The 26234-nt window shown below is 27.1% G+C and overlaps 1 protein-coding gene across 2 annotated transcripts; it reads right to left on the reverse strand.

The window, feature by feature from the left end:
• Nucleotides 1-1154: 1154 nt before the first annotated feature.
• On the reverse strand, nt 1155-26144 carry LOC123299133 (transcriptional regulator ovo). 2 transcript variants are annotated; one of them, XM_044881385.1, is made up of 4 exons: nt 25969-26144; nt 2840-4674; nt 2075-2316; nt 1155-1524 (listed from the first exon to the last, which is right to left on the reverse strand). In XM_044881385.1, exons 1-4 carry the CDS (start codon nt 26123-26125, stop codon nt 1155-1157), a joined length of 2604 nt encoding a protein of 867 aa, XP_044737320.1. In that variant the 5' UTR covers nt 26126-26144. The 2 variants fall into 2 exon arrangements, with proteins under 2 accessions (XP_044737320.1, XP_044737319.1); XM_044881384.1 differs by having other exon boundaries at nt 2768-4674.
• Nucleotides 26145-26234: the final 90 nt, after the last annotated feature.

Here is a 26234-nt window from a genome sequence, read left to right on the forward strand (position 1 = left end):
GTTACCCCAAAATTGCACAATAAACCCGATATTTAAGTCATATTTTGTCTGTTTTGATTTCTGTTATTATTTCTTTTTTTAATATATACGTATTTTTATTTTTTGCGCACCGTCAGTTGAGCTAGAAACTCATTCACCCACACAATAATATTTTATCATTTTTTATCCATCGGTCTTCAATCGACATTTTTACCTACTGGTTCATAGCTTGTTTGGACTTTTCTTACAATCTAATTAAGACTGTTTCCTTTCTTGAGCTTTCACTGGCTGTTTTTATCCGACTGTTAAGGATTATTTCTATTTTGTGAATGAATGAGTTGTAATTTTTCCATCTCCTTACTTGCAATTATTACTATTTTTATTTGTTTTGTACTAAAATTTATTACAGCGAGCTCTGAATTGTGAATTTTATATTCTTATCAAGTGTTGCTTTTTTTTTGGGTACAAATAAAGGAGATCTACGTCCATAAAATCAAAAAGGTGATTTGTTTGTGTGTTTTTCTAAAAAATAATTCGTTTTACGTAATATTGAAGTTTACCAGTCGACAAAAAAATCAATAACAGTTATGAAATTAGAGAAAAAACGTTTTGTTTGAATATCACAGGATTAAAAAATTTATTGTTTCTATAACTTAGCAAAAAAAATGGGATAAACTTTAATTATTATCACATTTTTTTTTTAAAACTCGACTTTTTTTTTTTAATTAATCTTTGTCAATAATTAAATTAAATATTATTATGATGGATTCGATAAAGTGATGTTTCTTCACGAGATACGAGATAAGTCAAGTTTACTCGATTTGTGGTTTACGATAACAAAACGAGTGAACTCGAGTTCGATGCATATACCAACTCCCAAATAATTTGAAACATCATTTTACACAAATCCATACATAATAAATGTTTTTTTTTTTTTACATTAAATATTTAAATAAATAATACTAAAATTCGTTGTTTTTTAATAAGTCAGTTGAATCAAATAATATACAATTTCGAATTATGTACCATTAGAATTCAAAATCCAAGAGAGGATCAGTACAAAACAAGTACGCTGCCTCTCATGGAGAAAAAAATAATTCGAAAATGTACGTTACGAAACTTATTTGTTTTTATAAATTATATTACAGATAAATTTTTTGTTTGTTTTATAAATTTTATGATCGTACTTGTAATAACATATTTGCAAAATTTGAATTAGTAAATTTAAAATGTCGTTTATCGTAGAATTTCGTTAAGGCTGGACTATATGGATGTTGTTCTTTTAAATGTAAATAATGTATTTCTGGTTCACTTGTTGTGTGGCCACATTCTTCGCAGACATACATTTTTGTACGTCGTTCCTTGTATGCATAATTATGTTGGACTCCATGAACTTTTAAACAATGTGATTCTAGTGAGCATCGTTGTGTAAATGATTTATCACATAAATTACATTTGTAGGGTCGTACTCCTGTATGTGTGCGTGTATGACGTTTTAAATCGAATGTATCATTGAAACCTTTACCGCAGAATGTGCACAGGTACCTTCAACAAAGTAAAAATTTATTATTAAATTTATGTTTGAAAATATATCAATCGGGGGAGAGAAAATAGTAGAAGAAATGTGGATATTCGCTGTGAAAAAGATTTAATGAAATGATAAGAAAGATAGATTGTTATTGTGTTGTATTTATTTTTTTATCCCCGGAATAAGACATTTTAATTATTTAGTTATTTTAATAGAATGATATTTACCGTGGAAATTTGTATACACCGAAAAAACAAGATCCTTATAATTGAAATGATTGACACTTTCCGGGAAGATCCGTATCTATATTTAATATATTTTATATTATGTTCCGTTTGTGGTTTTTTTCATGATTTTTCCCGTTAAATATTAAACAAACGTTTTTTTTCTTCAGGCATATGTCAAAACTGACCATGTACGCACTTTTAAACGTGTAATTGTCAAGCATGTGACGAGTTAAATTCGAAATTTTGAGTAATATTGAATGATATTCAAGAAAAGATAGAGAAATAATTTTGAATTCAAGAAAAGATAGAGAAATAATTTTGATTAAGGAAATCAACCAACCTTTTAACATCAGAATGACATTTCATATGTCGATTTAATAGCCGTTGTAATGAGAATGTTTTCGAACATATCCGACAACAAAATCTCGATGAACCATCTTCGGTTGTTACTTGTGCTACTTTTGATTTTGTTTCACTTGTTGCTCGACTTGAGGGCCGTGAATTTTCTTGATTTGCTAATGGATTTTTAATACCATGACCACCATTCACAAATTCTAAAGGTACTTCAGCTGGTAGTTTGAACTAAAAATAAAAAAAGGGAAAATTTTAGTATGAATAGGTATGTTTGAAATATTTTAGACATGAAAATGGGTAGATAATTTTTTTTATGGAAAGCATACAAAATGAATTTGGCAGCTGTTTACGAAATTACGATTTCTGGTATTATTTTCTTTTGTAATAAAAATGTGACCACAGTTTCAACAAAATCTTAATGGAGAAACTCATAAGCAATGTTAAATGACAGTTTTCGATTGAATGTTTCCCTTTGTGTCGATTTAGATAAAAGCAGGCGACTACACTACGGACGGACTAATAGTATATATTTCAATTTCAAGTTTTCCCCAAAATATGTACAAAAATTTTGATTCATTAAATTAAACTGTAAGTCACACGTATGAATTAAAATGAAAAACTGTACAAAATTCTCTAATGAAAATAAAAAGCTTTGCCGTCGATCAAATTGTCTGCTTACCCTTTTCCGTAGATTAGTTACGGGGGGAGGTAAGGGGGGTTCAGAACCAACAGAATCTCTGCGACCACTCACACTAGCTGGTGGACTAATTGATCCTTCCGTTAATGAACAGCTAGCACCACCCGGTGACGGCAACGACATTGTACTTGTTGAATCTAAATCACCAAAAGCTACATTCGATGATGATAAACCACCTCCAGATGAAGAAGATGATGAATTTTGTGGTTGTCCATTACCATTCAATAGCGATTGTGACAAAACATTTGGATGTGGTTCATTTAATTGATACTGACTAAATGGTGAATGTGATGTTTGTAGGAAATGCTGTCGTGATGACTGTTGTCCTGGGGCACCTTGTGAGTTTTCATAATTACCACCGTTCAAATCGTTAAAGGACGCAATTGATGGTTCGATGGAATGTACCGAGTTATTGCCACCATGATGTCCTGAAGAGTTGCCACTTAAATCATCACCAATCATTTCGGCAATACTTTCTTTATTCTCTTCGTCATTTGGTAAACGTTGTAATAAATTCGTTAATTCTGCTTCATCACTTAAACTATCCAATATTGCCGCATGTTCAGGTGTGGAAAATGTTAAGGTTGCAGTAAATTGTAAAGGATCTACTACTGCTCCCGTGACCATGTCAACCATCATCGCATCATCATAATTTGCATAGCCACCAGGTAATAAATTATTTTCATACACATCTAAATCATCTTCATTCTTTAACGCGATACCATATTGGGCATTTTGTAAAAGTGAATACTGTTTTGGATGATGATTTTCCGCACAATTATTGTTATTCGACGCATAATTTAGCAAACTTCCCACAGACATTATATCGTTCCCACTGTTTTCGCAGTCCATATTCATGGGTACATTTAGTGAGTACCCGTTGTTGTTTCCATTGTTGATAAAGTTACCGTTAAAATGGTTACCATTATTGTTACCAACTTTTAGGGATTCATAAAAAGGTGGCAAACTAGCAGTTTGTGGACTACTTGGTAAATAGTTTTGACGGCCATCTCTACCAGGATTCATACCACCACCGCCGCCACCAGTACCACCCCCAAGTGCTCCACCTCCACCAGATACACCACCTCCAAGTGATGATCCACCACCACTACTTCCAAATGACATTGAACCACCAGAATGTGATTGGTTACCACCGGATGAACCACCTGTTTGATGTGTACTTCCATTATTTCGACCATGTCCTGCAGCAGCCGTTAATATTTTACCAGCTGGGAGTTTTGCAAGTAATCGTACCGGTAATCGTCTGATGTTGTTTGCAATTTTTGCACTACTACATCGCCGAAGTTCACGACAACGTTTCTCATCTTCTTCGCTAGTCTCACCTTGATGTTGTTTCTTTGGAATGTGATAGTCAATTGGTTGATCTTGTTCGGGTTCAGGCACTTGTGGTTGTTCGGGAATACGTTGTTCTTTATCCGTTTCTTTACGTGATTGTATAATGGATTTGGGGTATTGGATCACGGAACAACGTACAGCCGCTGGTGGTGTTGGCACCCGTGATGCTTTGGGTGCATCAGTTACCGGTAATTTGATTTTATCATTTAGTAATAATTTCTTTTCACCAGGTAATGGAAGATATTCTTTACGTTCGCCACATGTACGAGGAGGTACATGAGGTACGCTATGAGATGCAGCGAATGGGGCATCAATACCAATAAATGATGATGTAAATCGTCGTGTAGCCGGTGGTACATCATCTTTTTTCTTTTCTTTTTCTGCGGTTGTTGTTTTTCCAGCTGATGAAGGTACTATGCTTGTTGGAATAGATGATGGGCGCGGTGATTTTCGATCATCTTTTGTTTGTTGTGATGTGATTGGTGATGTGTTTTGTGAAGATGGAGTTGAAGATGATGTATTCAATCGTGAATCTGAAAATAAACAAAAAAGTTCAATTATTTTCTTTGTGCATTTTTTCGGTGTTGTAAAAATCCAGAAACTATAATTCATACATATAATTTTTAAAGGGTATCCTGATAAGATAATAGATTTAGCTCGCTGAGTGACGTTAATTTTTTCTACGAAATATTGAGATGTAGTACCTTTTTACATGATTTAATGCTATAATTTCATGTAAAAATCAAAGTTTAATTGTTTTTACCCAAATTAATAAAAGGTGGAATTAGATTAATTTAATGATTTTTAATAATATAGTTTGATTGTTTATTGTATAGTGTTTGTTCTCAATTTATTCTAATCTCGCGTGAGGGAAGTCATTGATTTATTCTTTTTATAATTAAAAATTTCTCATTTAATTTGTTTAAAAAAAATGTCACAAAATTATTGGGACAAATAATATATGCTTTTGTATAAAATTTATTTATTTTTATCGCAAATAAATTTTTGTATTTTTGTTTTTGTTTTAAAATGTTAATTTTAAATTATTGTTCATTGTTGTCTATTGTTTATAAAATGTGTTTTGATTTTATTGTAAATCTACAAGAATAGTACAAAAAAAACACAAATGTATTTTATCAATTTGTATTCAATAGAGTGTGCTTGTTTGTAAATTCAACTTTATAATTTATAAAAACGTAATGTTTAGTTAATCGCTAACCACAATAAATTTTTGTCACACGTGAGTATAGTGTAATGCAAGTACAGTGGAAATCCGTTAATCCGGCAAACGTCTTGCAGAGCAGTGTCGAACTATCGAGATTTGCCTAATACCCCCTATTATTTTACAAAAGAGTAATCCTTGTAATCCGTTAAATCACAAATCCGCCTGCAAGTTGTAACCTGTTTAATCATGCTTAATCTACATTAGCGAAGATTGTCAAAATAATATTATAATAATACACATACCGATTACAGGGGGCTTTGATTTGGTAAAGAGCCGAATTACTGTGGTTTCACTGTATTTAAAAGAAAAACAGGTACCATTTTATCTTAAGTGCAAGAGGTAAAGGGATTTAACCCCACTCATGTCCACTTAAACAAATTATTGTCATTTAATTAATTTAAATTAATTTCTTTTGAAATTTTACATTTTTTCGTTTTTTAAATTGATGGTTTATATCAATATATATATATATATATATATATATATATATATATATATATATCCAAAAGTTACATCGTATTAGCGTGAGTAAAATATAAAATAACGCAGCTAGCGTGTGACTACACACAAAACGCGAACATTCCATTTATAATACCATAAAAACGTAAATATATTATTTTATTTATATTGTTTATATTTATTACAAAAATACATTGTATTAAAAATAATTAAATAATCGGTTATAACATTTTTTTATTGGTACTCAATCAATTTAGTGTATTTTGTAAAATTGTATATTCGCTTTCTTTTTCTATCATGTTCAAAATAAAATCATTCATATCCACTTTATATGGTACTTTATACATTAAGATTTTTTTATTATTGCAGTAAATCAATTGTTTTTTTATTTTTGTTTTTTTGAAAAATTTAATTTCAAAATTAATAGAAAAAAAGTAATAAAATATGATTATTAAATTTTATTAATTAGTTGATTCTCGTGAATTCGTTAATGATAAAAGCATTAAATTAATTTATCTTAGATATTTAAACGAGCAATTATTGTAAATACATAGATATATATTTATATATACCAAAGATCTTCGAAATGGCTCAAACGATTTTCATGAAAATGAGTGTGTAAGGGTTTTTTGGGGGAAAAAATCGATCAGGCTTAGTTTCATTTTTTTAAAATGTCGTTGAATCCGTCTTTTCATGAAAAACTGAACATACACTGCAAAATATGACTCTTCCTGACATCTATTGGTGTATATCGTAGTTAATGAAATAAAGTACATTACCGGGACATTCAAATTGATATTTATGAGGAGTTTTAATCGGTTCTTATATTAGTGATAAAATTTGTGTCTTTTTAACTAAAAAAATACCGATCAAAACTCGGTCATCCAGATTATAATTGTAATTATAATACTTGGATGAAGTCTGAAATAACTCACTCTTCCTAATTTCAAGTTTCGATAATCCGGTTGAAAAAAAAGTTATACGTTTGAACATTTCCAAAGACTCAAATTATAAATATTTTTAGACTGACCTATCTGTATTTACATAAACAGTTTGTATTTTTTTTTTAAATTTATATTCTCCATTAATATTCAACACGAATATTTTTAGAAACATGGTTACCATTCATTTTGAACAATTATATATAAATTTTATATGACTACAACGGTTTTGTCATTATAACATCCCAGGTAGACATATGTACGTTATATTTGCATATCAAATTAATTCATACGTCTACTAAACATTATGAAAATCTCGAAGATACTAAATCTTTCATTGTTGAGTTTTCTCATAAGTTATTTCTATGCCTATAATGCCAGGCATGGGCGAGCTATTTTAAATCGAAGTCACCATTGTTATAAGTTTATTGTGTGTCATAAACTTTATCGTGTGTCTCTTTATCTAAGTCCGCATTGTTCATAGAGGAGGAAGTGAGATGGGTATACGACTCTTCTACCTGTCTCAGTTTCTCTAATAGTAATGAGTTAGGTAGAAAAAAAATGTTGTCTCTCTGTCTTACTCGTATTTTAGGTTGTCACTGTCTTACTCGTTTTAAGATCTAAAAAGATTTTGAAAATAGATAATGAAACTTAAACATGGGTACTATTGAAATTTTCTTTACTGTAATTGGTCATATTTCAAGGAAAAAACAATGATTCAGGCAACCAAAAACTGCCTAGAATATTATTTCAGCAACATTTAGAGCTTTCATATTGTATAATAGAGATCACAGAAAATTAACTCATTCACGTCTATCTGAGTATTGTGTGTGACTGCTTACAACAAAAAAAAAAAAAAAAAATATTTTCTATTAAGTTTATTTTTCAATTCATATAAAAATTAAATTACAAAATTTTTATTATAATTGAAATAAATATTCATAATTTTTTTGACAAATTGTGTAATAAAAAAAACATGTATAATATTACACTTATTAAATAAAACCACACACAATAACAAAGGCAAAATGTAATTTTTGTCTGCAAAAAAAGGTATATTGAACTAATAAAAATAATTCGAATTAAAAAACTAAATAAATAAAATAAAATAAAAATATTCCGTTATATCAACACACTCAATTTCCGGCCATTTTATCTATTTTTTTTTTATATAATAAACAATATGGCCGGACGGAATTCAATTGTTTTTATATATAAAATTTGTATATGCGTTTTTTTAGGTTAGATAGCTTAGATTGTGATCTATGAATAATATTTTATTGTGATTTTTGATTTAAATCTATAATTAATTGATATCAATATTTATTTTAATTTTTTTTTTTTATTTTGTGTTTTGAATAAGTCATATTTCTACATCGATCACGTGAATTATAAGTTAATAAATAAATAAATATGGAAAATTAAAATATGTTAACGATATTCTAGAAATAATATTAAATAATATTTCATACTATAAATAGTTCGTACGAATAGCTTTTGTATTTAAAACTAATACGAGAGTTTGTTAAATATTGAAGCAGAAATAATTTTCAATATTGAACTTTATATTTCAACAATTTTACTCGGTAGAGGCGCTGATTCAATATGAATAAATAAAAAGAAAATTGAAAAAATTCACTCACAACAGGATTCCAAACCTGTTCTAGAGCTCTGTCAATGAGCTCTAGACGCAGAGTTAATTTTTCAAATGGTCAAATTTTTTTATTATTTGTCAACATAATCTCAATTTATTTATTATTTATGTTTTGGTTCACTATTTTGCATATAATTTTAAAAATTTATGCAAAATTTTCGTAGTTGAATGATAAAAATGATGTATCATTGGAAAGATTAAATGATAAAAACACTTAAAATTCAAGTTTTATTAACCCGCAATAAAGTATCATAGTCTGGATAAATATTGCGTCCTATAGACTATTGATTGCAAATTTTCTAAAGAAAACCTTGATAAAATGATTATAAACCACTTTCAATATTATTAAAACACTCTGTAAAAATATTATAACAAAAAACATTAATCTAAATTTTAAAATTATTCAAAATGTGTTACAAATAAATATATGCAACCTATTTAAATATATCTCGGGTTATTGTTGTTGTCGTGATTCGATCAGACTTTGTATTGTAATTATTTCAACAGTTAGATCATAATACACACAACTGAATACGTAATAAATGGAATAATAATATTTATGTCTAGAAAATTAAACTTTACACTGATATAAGACCTAAAACGTCACAAAAAACATGATTTCAAGAAGGCTGGATTTTCCATATTTCTTTTCTTATCAAAATTAGGGATAGATCTATTAAACCAAAGTGGCACTGAGTAAGAGTAAGTGTAGATATGAGTGCTCATACATTACTTTCGCAGTGCCATTTTGATTTGATATAACTCTAAGGATGAAGTAGTTCTGACATCAGAGAACACTTGAGTATACTAGTACACATTCCTAAAAAAAAGCTGCAAAAATTACTTATTTCAAAAAATTTGAAGATATTTTTTTTTTAATCATTTTTTTTGTCCTCTAAATTATAATTGTCAGCCACTTTTCCAATTGCTAAAAGATCCCAATTAGGATCGACCTTCACCCATCTGTTTACCGGATGAAAGTTATTTTTTATGAAATATAAAATGTTAACAAATATCCCTGCAATGGGTTGCCTAAAAAAATGTGGTCCAGACTACTTTTAGTGAAAATATCAAGAGTAAAATTTTTAGAAATTTTTCACTGACTTGCATATCTTACGAATTTTGATCTACTCGAAAGTAAAAGCCATAAAGAATATGTAGCAGCTATGTTGTCTGCCTTTTTTCGTTCACTATTATCGCATTTATACAAGTTGAAAATAGTAATTACGTGCATCTGTTAATTCATTGACTCGCATATCTAAATAAAGATAATTTTGTTCCAATTACGGTGGCATATGATTGGCCACAAAATATTGGTCAAAAATAATGTTTACAAGCTTTCCAAGTTTTGATATTTATATTAAAAATGGTCTGGACCATATTTTTTAAGGCAACCCGTTACAGGAATATTTGTTAATATTTTACATTTCATAAAAAATAACTTTCATTCGGTAAAAGGATGGGTGAAGGTCGACCCTAATTCGGATCTTGTACTATAATAACACCGCGCTAGATATTATTCGAAGCTAAGTTAACAATTTAGTGTGGATTGAATTTTCTAATAAAATAATGTAATTTTATTTTGCCTGACAGAAGTTTGGTTAGCGTGAATCCAGCGTAAGTTAACAAGGAAATTAGGAAAGAAATATCCTAATTCATTTTTTTTAAATAGAATTTCGAAAACTTTATCATAAGATCATAGCCTGTAAATACTTAATAGTATAAAATAGTCACTTCCGGAACTATAACAATATTTCAATTAATTAAAGCATATGAAAAACAGTTTCATGTACCTAATTTTGAGAAAAGACATATTTCCTAACAAGTTTAATGCTTCCTGTTTAAATTTTCCGTAAAAATAGTAACAAACAAAGAAAATTTGCATAAGATTAATTTAAATAATTTTTCAAAAGTGTTTTTCTCTGTAAAGTAAAAATACAAAAAAAATTAAAACTAACAGTAAAAAAAAACTAATCAACTCTTAAATGATTAATATTAAGTAAATCATTTACTAAGAACAAAACACAATGTCACATTTATTATCCATTTTAAACAAACAGTCATCTAATAAGAGTTACTAATGGTTTTACTGTAATAATAATCTTTTAACATACAATAGGTAATAAGTAATTTTGTTAAAACACCTCATACAGTTGACGTTCTTGAACAAATACCATATCTATTTGTGTACCTGTATAGTAAAGTAACAATACCTTACTTAGATCATAACTATTACAGTGAAATATTTCAAATAATTTAAGTATGAGTACAACTTTGTTCACTTCCATATATAAACTAAAATAGAGTATATGATATATTCGCACCGTGCGTGAGTTTTATTGGAAGCGTTTCCATGATAACGATATACTACTTGAATTATAGATTTGTATGGATGCATATATAATTGTATGGATTGCATTTATGACTTACATTGCAAATTTAATATTATTGTCTCACAAATTTAAATAAATAATTATGATAATTTACATTTGAAAAATAATATTTGTGCAATTTGATTTCTTATTTTCACAATTCTTAATGCATTAAGTTTAATTAATTAGTGTTTTTCAATAATTTTATTTTGACATTTTCTATAACATTAACATGTAAAGAATTGCAAATTAGTCATAACAGCCTCCTTTATCGCCAAAATTTTTTTTTCACTGGAAGCGCTGGCATCGTTTTTATTGTCCCTACCATGACTACGTACACAATGAATAGAGGTTTTATGTACGTTGCTAGATTTTCAACAGTGGATACATCTTGACGTTTTAGTTATTCCTGGATGTCCAAAAATATCATTACATTGAGTGTAATGGTAATAATCATGTCTCAAATGGAAGCCAACAAAATTGTATTTTATTATTTAATCGAGCTTTTGAATCAATCAATTTGATCTCTCTTGGAAACACTGAAAAATCCAAAATTATGATCTTCTCTTTTTTATGACAAATCTACAGCGGGAATTCTCCGTTAGATTGATTTTTTGATAGTTCAGGAGTGCGAAAAAAAGATTAATTATGTACTGTGTATGGAAGTTATGTGTATTGTCACATCGAATTTTTTGTTACTGTGTAATATTACATACAATTGTGTTATGTTACAGAGGATAAACAATTGTTTAAGAATATATGACATAAATAATTACCTTAAAGTAAGTACACTATGAAATAATGTATGAGGATTTATTAATGATTGTTTTAATTCCATTTATGGTGGAATTAATCGTTTTAGTAATTACATTTACGTGTATTAATTGCAAGTAATTCATTGGTAATTTAATCAAGAACACACCTTCAATTTGGTTCATAGTTCAAGGATTATCTGTGCGTAAATTAATTGATCGAAATTTTTTGTAAACGAAAGTTAACATTAATTTTCAAATTCTTTGCATTTCTAAAAAAAAAATTTCATCGAAAGGATGCAACTTTCAGTTGAAGAGTTTCTATTATAAAAACGGTAAGAGATGGAAGAAAATTTTACCTTACAAACTTTCTAAAAACTACGGCAAGGCGTAAATTATCCAAACTCAAAAACTATTAAAACCAAAAAAAAAAAAAATGCTGCAAGATTGAGATTTCAACATTTGCCAAGAAAAGCAATGATAATTTTTAAAAGATTCATCGTTTTGGATGATGCTATTATTTCATCAACAGATATTAAGGCATATTAAATTAAAGCCATTTATAAGAATAATGGTGGAAGCGCAAGGTAAGTTGTATTTCATAAGATATTAATATGGTCAATGTTCTAATCTGCGCTTCCACCAATATGAAGATTCTAAGAGACAGCAAAAGATAAATTATTTTTATTTATTTTAAATCTTTGAATTCACTGAAAATTGAATGGTAAAATATGAATAGTAGGTTTTCAGTATGTTGAGAATTATCGAAGTTTAAAATTTACTTAAGATGTTTTTGAAATTTTGAAACTTAACATCTCTCATAAATAAAGTTTGTTTGTTTTAAATAGAAACAAATTTTAATTACAAAACCAATCACGTTTTTTTATATTTTTTTTCTATCTTCTAAGATAATACAAAAATCATTTGAAACTCTATTATAGATATACATTTTTTTATAATTATTATTTTTAGAAATGGAAATATTGTAATAAATCAAACTTGAAATAATGAAGAACAGTTAAAAATAATGATAATTATTGTTCAATGTATATGTAAGTATAAATAACTCTATACAAATATTAATGATTTTTTTTTATATTTAGAAAAAAAATACCTTTTTTTCTGTTGGATAGTTTATTTTGTATTGACAAAAGATAAATATGAATCACTTATACAAACAATTATAAAGAATATAAATAGATACTATATAGAAAAAAATATATAGAAGATTTTATTTATTCCATTTATTTATAATTTATAAGTTGATATAAATTGGAAAAATCAATAAAAAAATTTAATTTTTTGATCATGAAACGAATTTAGTATGGCTGTTGAAAAACGAGATCACATGCTAAGAAATAATTAGCCATTTTTTTTTATCAAATAGAGTTAATTTTTCTCACAAAATGAATTACTTGAAATTATATCTGACATTTTAGTCTCAACTTGGAGCCATTAAAGTCACATTTTCTCATTTAAAGAGCTTTTGTATTGCGAACAGTGTGATATCTGTTATACCTAATTTTCTTTGGGAGTTAATGAAAATTCTAATATTTTTAGGAAACTTGATGAGATCTATCTGTGGTGGTTAATTTTTTTAATCCGGTGAGAAATATGTCCACCGAAAATGAATGTGTCTTTTGAGAGGAATTTTTTAACACGCAAAAAATATACTACGATTCATTTTGAAAAATTTGTTAAAATCCCTCGAAATTATTTTAAAAAACAGATGATCTATGATAGAGTTTGTTTTAACAGAATAATAAAATGTAATGTTATTTTTCACACAAGGATTTCAAACTGTTATTTTTTTTAACAATATAGGTAATTATTGTTTATAGGCACTTAATATACAAATGAGGTATTTGTTTATAGTGGAAATGTTAACAAATTTATCCTTGAATATGTCTTGGTAAAGACGGTATCACATGGTAATAAAATCCTACCTTTATTTACAAGGATTGTTTATATTTTTGCATTCTTTATAAATATTGTGATCGGTTACCATCAAAATTTGGTTACTGGTCTCAAAGAGAAGTGGGTAAGAACAGACTTAGCACAAATTATAAACTTGTGGGAAATCAATTTTGAAATGGGGAGTAATTTATATTTTATATAAAAATTGTATATTCTTATCTGTTAAAGTTTCATAATTACATTGATAAAAACTTCCAATTAAAAGTAATTTATTCTTTTTTATAAAAATTAAATGTCTCGTCGCCATAAGATAGTTTGTATTTTATTCAGCAAGTGTCTCGTCGCCATAAACTATTATCCAGTCTGTACTTTAACTCACCTGATTCTCAGAACCTTGTAGCCTAGAAACAAATAAATATAAATAGCAAATCTTTGCAATGACATAAAGCAATGTCAAGATTTGTATACAAAGACATTTTGCAAAACCTGTAGTCAGGTGATAAATAGTTCTCACTTCGTAGTGACACCACAATCTGCATATTATATTACTATCAAAGATCTAACGTTAAATTTATAACAGCATTGTGTAAGATTATTTTAAACTTGACATAAGATGATACACCATTTTGTGATAGATAGTATACATTCAACTTAAGTGTAAATTATTGTTAAAAATAATTGACAAAATATCGTACAATTCGCCTTATTTAGTAAAAAAATATACTGTCATAATAATTTTAATAATAATAATAGAAAAAAAATTATACCCGAGTGAGAATCGATCCCACAACCTTTTGCTTTCCAGACAAGCGCTCTAATCGACTGGCCTATCAGCTTTTATATTTTAAGTACGTCGTTTACATTTTAACTGCGCATAAGATAAATATTTTTGTGATGGTAGCTTTATATTTGTCTTAAGTGTAAATTAATGTTAAAAATTTTTAAAAACACCGTACAGCCTGCCTACACACGTTATGTGTGATTTACACTTGAATTATATATTAATTTATAAATTATGTTGTTTTTTAAATTCAATGTTAATAATACTATACTTACATCGATTATAATTATTATTTTATAATTATTTAAGATAACATATACCTATATATTTAATTACCGAGTATTTTATGAATTTTTAATATTTATTTTAAATATATAATATTTATTTTATGAAGTGTGAAGTAAATAAAGTGTTTCAAAAATAATTGAAAATTAATTTTTAATTATTTTTAATATACTGAGCTCATTTAATTTATTGTCAAGATCGTACCTAAGAACTGATTCCTCTTCGAAAATTTACATCCAGGATTTTCTAGGTTAAGATAACCTAGGAAATTTTTAATTACGCGGCAAGTACTCTTAATACGCGGTGAATACTTATTGAGGACGATATTCAAATAAGTTATGGCTATTCTATCTATGTGTCTCCAGTGTTTGATTTGTTTTTAGAGGTTTGAGTTATTACGGTTCTACTGCACCTAATTTTATTTTTTTCAAAATGCGTTAAATGAACAGTTTTTATATTATGAAAAAAAATATTCTTATTTAAAAGGTTTCTTTAAGAATTACTAAACATTCGGTCGAAGGAATAAAATAGTCATTTCATATAAATTAGATAAATACAAGTATAACATCTTTAGACACAAAAAAAAACTCGTTTTACGACATTGGTACGAAAGAAAAAAAATCAAATTTTTCTTTTTCTTAAAATGAATAATACATAAAAAAATGACGTAATATCTAAGATAATAATAATATATAAAGTTTTTATAAAAAAATATAAAAATGCATTTTATTTATTTAATATTTTGTTTTGTTCAGCTGTCTATATTAAAAATTTAAGGTCAACAAACATAATATTCTGACCACAGTCTTTTTCCTCTATAACTAATATGTCACTAATAATCTTTGTTAATTAATTTATTACCTACAGTAAGTTTTAGAATTGCTTGGCATTCTTTCTTCTCTGATAAAAAAATTCAGAAAATAAAATGAATTTGTCGAGTGGACCATCGGTTACTAAGTCTTTCTTTAATTTAGAAATAAAACATTCGTTATTAGAAAACAAAGGAAGGTTTTGTGCCATTTTTATCATAATAATATCAAATATAATATCGTTTAAGCGTCAATAATGCTACTTTGACAGACTTGCATTTGCTGCACCAGAGGTAATAATCCAAAATAAAGAAAAGACCTCGCACAAATTAGATGTAATCTGCATTTCGGTCAACTTTTTTCAAATTTCGGGAAATGATAGTTTAAGTCATTCTGAATAAAAGTTCGCATGGTCACAAGTCATGTAAATGACAGAATTTCCAGCTATCGCTAAATTAAAGTTAAAAAATGTACTCATTTGTATAAAATAATTATTGTAATTTAATTGTCAAAAATCATATACGTATAAATGTAGCAGAAAATATTGATCTTAGCACTTCATATTATTGACCCACTGAACATTTCACACTGCTTGCTTCTTCTTTGAATGTCGTAACATATTCATCAAAAAAACAAAAATTAAAAAATAACACCCTTACATTAAAAAACATACGTATGCATGTAGTTATACATACATGTATATGTATCTGCCTATACACACATAGGAATATATTATACAAATGAGTACATTTTCCAACTTTAATTTAGCAATAACATCAAATCCTGCCATTTTCATGACTATGTGAACTTTTCTTTAGAATGACTTAAAGTATTATTTCCCAAAATTTGAAAAAGTTTGATTGAAATGGAAATTACATTTAATTTGTGCGAAGTCTTAATACCATTTAGGCATTTTTTAGTGCCGTACAATTCTGAAACATCCTATCTTCGTTATGATTGATTTTCAATATTTTTGTTACAGTTTAATGAGTTATAGTGGTAATAATTTGTTATTGATAATAATTTTTGCAAATATTAATTAGACCTCGTGTTCAAGGTAATGTATTTTTTTTTCTATATGTCTTTCCTTATTTGACTCCTTTTAATTGAAAAAAATAATGTAGGTACTGTTAATTTATTTATAATTATCTACCAAATTATTTAATAGAAAAAATATTAAAAAAATTAACAGTTCTGATTAATTTTTATATTAAATAAATTGTAAGTGTATTATCCACTTTTTTAGCGTTAAAGACTAAAAATAGTATGTTATGAAAGTCCTTTGATTTTGAAAAAAGATAAAAATACTTGTTCAATAGGCTTAGACAATTTTTGATAGACAATCAACGTGGTTAATAGGGCAGGTTATGCCATCTTGTGTATTAGAAATAGTTTTTGTAATTCTCACGCCTCTGTTTTAGGTAAACAAAAAATTAGATAAAAATCGAAATGTTAAAGTATAAAACTTTATGTATTGAAAGTAAGGTATTTAAGAATTTCTTAAAAAAATGTAATTTCTTAAAAGAAAGTACTGCCTGCTTTTATAGAAGCTATTTACCAGCGTAATCTTTTTTTGCTTCTGTTGCGTTTGCGTTGTTAATAAAAGTGATCTTTGACCTTTTTAAACAATAAATTTCGTGTGTATAAGCCTTGGTTTGAGTTAATGCAAAAATTTAATTCAAAACCCATTCTTTACAGTCAAAATGCTGACCATTTATTGACCACACCAAAGTAAAATAAAATTTTTGTATTAGATTTTTTTTATTAAATGCAAATTTTGAATTTAACGATGTCTAAACAAGAGAGCAAATAAAATGCCATTAAAGTAATTTATTTTTACTGCTTTGCCAATTTAAATTTACGATGTTTTTTCTTATTATAAAAATCGCAATCGCATAAACTAGTTTTTTTGATGCTTTATAACAGACGCAAACCACATTTTGAACAACAACAAAAAAAATGCCAATTTATGTTTTGTTTTTATTTTCACAGTTTAAAATTAACATTTTTAGGTGATTTTTATTGCAGATAAAACCAAAAAAACTGGTCAAGTTCATTATTTTTCAAAAAAATTGTTTCCCTCTGAATTTAAAAATAATTTATTTGTAAATAATTTTGTTAGAATTCAGAGGAAAAAACTACAAATTTTCCAAGTTATTTACCTCTTTCCTTTGCATGTGGGTATTGGAAAGATTTAAACCACAAATCAAACTTCATTCTTCATTTTTGAATAGGTTTCGATTTTATTTCTAAAATTTTTATTTTCTTGTACAAAGTAAAGGAAGTAATGTAGCCGTGAAAAAATTCGAAGATGAATTTAAAAGGAAATATCGACTTTAAACATCAATGAATTCATATTTTCATTTGAAAACAAACGTACATTTCTGTCAAACTTTTTTTGTCAACTATTTTCTTGTCAAAGTCCACCAGACATGATATGTTTAACAGCTTTTGTTATATTAACACATTATACAATAATCTGAAGACGAGACTGAACACTTCAATGAATAATTGAAAATAATTGATAAATTACACAAATGGAACGATTTTAATTATAGGTTTTATTGGGTAATTTTTTCGATTCTTTCTGTTTGTTTAAATCTTATGTGCACACCTGTGTACAAAGGTAAAAAATTTTGTGCTGAGGAATTTGTAACAGATCAACTTGCCCAAAAAGAATCTATTTTTGTATCTAATAATACCCACATACTAATTTAATTACTAGATAACTTATCACGAAATACGTGAGACAATTTTTTTCAAGTAATATTTATCGTATTCATAAAATTTAAGACATTTTTATTTAAACAAAAATATTTTTTATTTACATTAGCAAAAAAACTTGTTATGATAATCAGAACCACAAAAAAAGAAATTAAATAGTTTTTTTGACAATTTTATTGTTTATCTAAAAAATTTGCAATAAATTATTTTAAAAAAAAAATTGAAACATTTCTAACGGTCAACCACAATAATATTTCTTCACAAATCAATTTCTAAGGCATTGAACTAATAATAATCTCGTAGTGTGATAAAAGGATTACTTAAACAGGCAATATTGTAAAAATCTCTCTTCAACCATCAATATTCAAACTTATACCAAATTAACATTTAATTAAGATAATATGTACACAAAAATTCCGATGACCCATGAAAGAATTCCGTTAAATAAACTTCAAAGCCACGAATGGAAAATCCACAGCTGATTCCATCTCCTTTCTGTACAGATTACATTGCTGTATTAAATTGATTTATGTTATTTATAAATAAGTTTATAAATTAATTGGAAAATGCCAAATACAATTTTTTTAAACAACTTTAATAATTATGCAAATTCTCTTAATTATGCATATTTATAAGTATTAATAAAAGTTAATTTATTATAAAAAAGCTTCTGGTAATTAATTAATGAATTTAGATTAAAAGTTAATTAATTGCAAGTGCAACTAATTAGAAATATAGGTTTTACATTGTAACGACAAGTGTCTAAAAGAAAAATTTTTATTTATTTATTTACACAATTTTGAAGTTTAGAGGCGATTTTATCGGCATATGAATTCCGCACACGAATGCAATAGATACAAGTTATTACTAATTGAAAAGAAAGGATCAAATAAAATCTATATAGGTACTATGTATATTAAAATTTTGTATTGAACCGGAGCCGAATTGGCTTGTGGAGTTTTTATCTGGAAATACCTCTAATTTTGTGTTTGTTAGGGTTTGGGAATTTTTGTACTAAGAGTGTGCTAATAATTGTTAATAATCTTCTATCTATTTTCTTTGTTTAATTTTGGGGGAGGTTATTTTCTTATTATTAAAATCTTTTAATCCTTTTTGACTTATTTTATTACTTAGTTCATTTCATTCTGGCATGGGTACAACCTTTTAAAATTGGAAGAATATTTCCAATTGTGTAAGTTTTGTTAAGCTTAATAATTCCCCAAAATATTAGACTGAATTAGGTGATGATTATGAAATAATATTGCCCTTTTTTTTCTTAAAAGAAAATTGATTAAAATGTAGGCATTAAAAGTATTAATACAAATAAAGTATGACCTTTTTAAAATTATTATTAGTGTATAAAATTCTTCGAATTACAATTTTTTTAAAAATATACAATAAACCATTTAATAAAATAATAAAAACAATAGCTTTCAAAAAAAAAAAAAACTTCTATGTTGGACGTATAAAAGTAATTTTCATTACTTCATCTGAATACAATTACAATCTGAATACAAGAAATATAATATTGAAATTAAAAACTGAAACAAGTCGTGTATATATATCTATTGTTACATAGATACGTTGAAAAGTTCAAGTTTACTTATTACATCGACCGCGAACTAACATTTACTTCTTGTAGATTTACTCTTGAAAGTAGTAACATTGAATAAGGTACTAATGAGTGATTTTCAATCTTTAATAGTTATGAAATTTGAGAACAAATATACCGACTACAGTGAAGTAAATGTGAAAAAACTGAGAAATACATTTAATATATTAATTTTACACCAAGCATGGACAAACGGGACTTACAGAAGTCTCTCTGACTTCTTACTATCTTTTTTTCTACCTATCTCATTACTATTAGAAAACTCATTAGGTAGATACGGATAAAGTTTACACAATAAAATTATAACAATGGTGACTTCGACTTAAAATATCTCGCCCATGCCTGTTTTACACTTCTTAGTGTGTAAAATGTGATTATATATGGAAGTCAATTGAGTGAAGTCATTCTTATCCACAAAAAGGCTAAAATTACACAATTTGAAGAGTTTGACCACACATTTGTTAAACATCGAGACTTGCAGAGATCCCTTCGATACCTGTTTCAGTACACTTTACAACCCATTTTGATGCAACACCTGATATATACTTTTTTTGAACTTTCTGACGTTCGCAACATGTTTATCAAGATGTTGGTGATTTTTCTTGCGTTTTATAACCATCAATCTTTTAAAATCACTCATTACAAAATGCATACAAGAATAATTTCTTTCCATTGTGAGCATATTATAAATAATACCTAACATTATATTATTACACAGTAATTTTACTTGAAATAAAGCAAGTGATCTTGAAATTTGTAAATAGAAAGTTTGTGTTAGATAAAGATAACATGATTTTCACATCAATATAGTAATAAATAATAAAAAAAAAAACTACACTAGAGACATAATAACCAGTCATAACTCTTTTTAAAAATTATTATACAATATTATTATAACACTTCAAAAACTTTCACATTGTTATTATAAAAGAAAATTTCTTAAACCATGACATAATTAAAGAACAAATGTAGATATATGATAATTTTGTAGAAAAAAAAAATTATATGTAACACGATTAAGGTCACAATTAATCTGTTTTGTAGGAAGTTTTTATATTTAATTTAACCTCGAATGAACTTTTATTAATATGCTACCTAGAGGATTTGGATTTAGTTATATATGGTGTTTATCATATGCATTTAATTGAAAAGTATTGCCGGAAATGATTGATTAGTGTTAATACCTAGTTTTAATTGATTATTTTAAGCCGGTATTGAAGGATATTTGACTTATTTTTTTAAAGATTAAACATTCCAAAAGATTAAGTACCTATATTTAAATAAAGAACTTACATGTTTTTTAATTTTATTTCTTTCGAAAGTTAACTGAAAATTAAGACGCCAGTGATGTCAACACATCGTCTTTAGCAACGCCATCGCACGGAGAAATGATAAAATAACGTGCAGAATGATAAATGATTTGTTTCTAAACTTGCTTTTGATATATCTAGGGGATATATAATTTTCCATAGAAAAAATCTGAAAAATGTGAATTTAACGTGATTCCGATTGGCTAACTTCCTTAACGTGTGTAAATACATCATTAGCGTTTTTTTTATTAAAAAATATAACGATTTTTTATTAATGATTAATAAAAAATAGAATTATTAATTTAAAAAAAAGTTGTGAAAAAAAAGTTAACGCAAGTTCTCTATTACAGAAATTATCTACGATTAAACCTCAAATTAAATTCAGAATATTTCTTCTATTCCATTATTGTAATAATTAAATCAGTTATTTTAAAACAGAAGCTTCTCTTTTAACTTTTCTTCTACATACAAAAAAGGTTATTATGACAAAAACGATTAAGAAGTAAGACCTGTTTGTCTGTTCGCGTCTGTTTGTCAGTATATCCATAATTCAGAAACTTTTCTTATCATTGTTTCCTAATCGCGCTAAAAAATGCCAAAAAAAATTTTATTATAGGTATTTAAAAGAATGGTGAGAATAAATGCATCTGAGAGCCTTGAAAAATTGGATTAAATTTTACGAGCGTGCATTTTTAAAAGAATTCTTTTGCATCTTAAAAAATTTCATGCACGATTCTTACTAAATGATCACATTTAATGAAAAATAAATCAAATAATTGTACAATTATAAACTTCCAAGGACTTTTTTTACTTACAAAATTAATTATCCGTTAACCTAGGAACAGAAAAAAACGGTACCGTTTTTATATTCCGAACTATATTTTAATTAATTACAAAAATTTAATTAATCAAAATAATTAGACATTTATTTTTCAATTATAAAGCAAAAAAGGAAAATTTCCGGGAAAATTATTTAATTAAAAAAACGGAAAAACACATCACAAAAAATGACGTGTTTTAAAAAAAAGCAGTTATAATATAAATTTTCTGGTAATAACAAAAAATCCACAAATAGTTAGTTGACGAATAGCAGGCCATACCCATGGTCATTACAACAGCACACGGAATCAATGATGAAGATGGCGAGCTAAAGAATCATCAACATACAACGGAGTATCGGAAGAACAGCAAACCGAACTTATACGAAGTAAATAACTATACAATCAATTTGAAACTTCTTGATTGACCTCTAATATGGCCAACGGCCTTTACATCAAAAAGACATTCACTTAACATGAAAAATCTTTAAGAGTAATTATTTTGAAACAATTTTTTTTAAACAATTTAAGGTTATTAGTGTTAATTGTGTAATAGCTTATAGTCGATTCACAAAATTTTGATTAATTAAAAATAGACTCCATTAACCATTTTTCAAGAAAGTTAACATCATTATTTGAAATAGAAAATATTTTGGCTAGTGAAAACTCAATATCATAACATTGCAAACTTTTTTCAAGATTTTGTAGTCTCTTAACTATAGACCAAAAGCTCATGCATAACTTTTTCGTGTGAAATGACCCACCAGGAATCTTATTGGAAAAGATGATCCTATATGTAAAAGTACAGTTTAAAATATGGCTGTAACACTCCTGCACCAGAAATTATGTATGGCGTTGGTGGATACTAACTCTGCAAAGTTATTCCAAGCGAATTACATAAATTCCGTACAGAAAAATAAATCCGATAACTTCGGTACCGGAAGTTACAAAAAAAAACTTTTGATAGTCCGCCAATTTCCGAAGCTCTACCTGTTTATTTCTGTACGACATTTATGTAATTCGCTTCGAATACTTATGCTGAGTTAGTATCCAACAACGCCGTACATATTTGTTGGTACGGGGGCGAGAGGTGTGTCATCCATATTTTCACCTGTACTTCACAATATTGACGCTGTGGCGCTTAAACTTACTTTTACATATAGGAGTATCTTTTTCAAAAATATCACTAGAATTAAAATTTTTTGAATTCTTTAAGAAGTGGTAATAGTTTAAAATCAGTCCTGAATAATGATAATCGCCCTCTGCACCAACAACCTTAATAATTTCAAGAACCAGATGTGTCAATATATGCTATAACATTTAACTTTTTTTATTTATTAGTATAAATTTAACCATGACATATACATTCTGTCATTTTTATAAAATTTATTTTATATAAATCGAATTCAGGCCAAGTACAAGATCAAGTTACATGGTATGACGTCATTTTGTTGGTGTATTTTTTATGTTTGTGTGTAAAAAAAAAATAAATTGTTAAGTTTTTAGAATCAAGATTTTTTAACTTTTTTTTTTTATTACTGGTTTTATAAGAAGAAAAAAAAATTTGTATAAATACGTGATATAATTACTGCATAGCCTGTAATCGCATGTTCAATTAAAATGATTCGTCTTTTTTAATTGGCCGACAAAAAAAGTTACGAATGTATTTTTTATTGGCTTACTTATTCGGGACTCAAAAATAATCTCTTTTTTTTCAAATGCTTTGGTCGGTATTTTTAAAGGCCTGATGGAGTTATTCAGAAAATGTTTAATAATTTTTTTTATCAATAACGTTAGCTCTTGCGTTTTTTAGTAAAACTGCTTAAAACAATGGCATCAATAAAACAAAATGTTATTTCCTAATAAAAATTGATCAATTACTGATTGAAATGTTCTTTGACTGCGATACTTATGGAAATTAGTAGGTATCAGGCAATACCGATAGATGTCATGTCAGGTAATCCCTATTTTGAGTTCCTTCAATGAGAGTTAAGACAATACAATCTTATTTTAGGTTGACTATTATATGTCATAGCTAATATTAAAACAAAACTTTGGCTAAATATGGTAGCGCTGTATCAATTCTTATTGAAAGAATGCTACCATTATACTATTCTTCACAATTTTAGTAAATCGGAGAGTGTGGGTGTTCCTAACTAACAAACTGATCTAAAATATTTATTTTCCCAGAAATTAATGGCTAACCTACGCCCAAAAGCATTGTCTTATTGATAAATACGAAGTATGCAAATTATGGATAGTCGATCAAGTCTCATGTTAACTTTTTCATTTGATTAAAATAGAATCGTTTAATAGTTGCATATTTTTTATATCATGAAAAAATTATGGTAAGCTTTAAACTTTTGTGTAAAGAAACTTGACTTTTGACGATAAAATCGATTTGATCAACCGTGAGCTACATTTTAATACACGATTATAGGGCGCAATTCAATGAATTATCTACGAAGACATTTCACAAAGAATGAGTCAATATATCCATGCAAATTTTGAAAAATGACAAAGTATTATTTTAACTTTCTTGACCTTTAAGTAGAAATTATTGCGTACGTAGGTTTTTATACACAAAAGGTTAGCGTGTAATAAAAAAAAATATATATACACTATTCGAAGGGTAACAAGTTCTTTTGCGAAGTGCTTATATCATGCTTTTAAAAAAACAATATAAATGTCTTTTGTCATTTTGTAACCAATCAAATTTAGCAATTGAAGAAATTTTTTATTAAAAAGCAAATTTACCTTGCAAAAAAAGTAAATTTGAAAATATAATTATTAATAACGGTTTTTTTTTTGTATTTTGAATTTAAATACGTTAAAACAAATGTGAATACAACAAATAACCGGCTTTTAGTACCAAGTGTTTAAAAAATACTAAAGGCAGAAAAAACGATTACATTTAAATACAGCCCTAATCAATTTTTCAATTTGGAAAATGTCGATTTAATTGAAAATTTCAATAAAATATGTAAACAAAATGAATTATTAGAAAAAAAAGCTCAAAGATCAAATTCCACCCTCAAGTATATTTTTTTAAATATAAATTAAAGGCTACAATTTTAAACCTGCATTGAAGTCTCTTGATTAAGTTTATATAAAAGTACTGTAAAAAAGTACATTTGTTTAATACTATTATAGTAGATATGTTATATAAATAAAGGGTTACAATCATAGCCCTGCATTGAAGTCTCTTGATTACGTTTATATAAAAGTACTGTAAAAAAGTATATAATTGTAACAATAATATAGCAGAAATGTTAAAATTGTTAAAACATTTTGTTAAACTGAACATAATTTTGATTTCCTTTCATGTATGAACAAAAATATAATAATAATAATGTAAAGATTTTATTTCTCAAGTGTACGCTAATAGCTTTAACCTTGGTTTTATTCAACATACAATGTTAAGTCAACTTAAACTGAACATGATTTCATAATCGCATATACATACAATTTTATATGCTTAAAGCTATTTTCTTGAATATTACCTCCACGTAGATAGCTTTTTTCTCCCTAAAGAAAATTCGATGATAAACTTTCGAAGAATCTTTACATTTTAAGGTAGCCTGATTCCAGAACGAGTCTTTTCATCTTTATGGCTGTTATTTGTCTTTATAGGACTTACATTTTAATATCTATTTATCTATTTACTTGTAGGTAAAGCTTTTAGAAAGGATGAAAGTTGAGAAAAACTAATTTTTAGAATTTTCGTCCAAAAAAGAGTGATTATCAGTGTAAAAAAAATCGTATGCGTTTTGATAAACAGTCCTGAAATGATTTCAATTTTCAGTTAACCTGTAGACACTATCAATATTTGTTTCAAACAAAAGTGGTTTGTTTTTTAAAAAAGGGGCATGTTTTACAAATTTATTCAGGATTTTATATAAATACCTCATACCTCATATGTTTTATATTATGAACCCTCATTGCATTTCTAAAAAGGGATGAAAATTTAAAAAATCCTATGGCTGGGATTCAAATTCTGCCTAACCCAATTATGCCAAAGTAAATAACTCTTTTTCACTGAATATATTTGGAAAACGGGAGTGTATACGCTAAATGTATGTATTTAAAAAAATTTCAATGCGCTTACAAAGCTCAAAACTTAAGTAATTTCAATGAATGTATATAAAAAAAAAAAAAGAGTTCTTACCATCTTTTTTAACAATTAACGATAGCGGTTCACAAGACGTATCACCAAATTGTGAATCACCAGAATTATTTTTAATATTATTTAGTCCATTCTGTTGCAACGCCAAACGTTGTTGTTGCTCGTGTAAACGATTTTTAATCCAAAATATTTTCGGCATCTTGAAATTCTTTTATATAATAACCACACAATATAAAATATAAAATCAATATAAAAACACAATAAGTCACAAACACTTAAACACTAATAAAAACACAAAAAACATTTTT

The sequence above is a fragment of the Chrysoperla carnea genome, chromosome 4 (assembly GCF_905475395.1).
Source record: "Chrysoperla carnea chromosome 4, inChrCarn1.1, whole genome shotgun sequence".
NCBI classification, from domain to species: Eukaryota; Metazoa; Arthropoda; class Insecta; order Neuroptera; family Chrysopidae; genus Chrysoperla; species Chrysoperla carnea.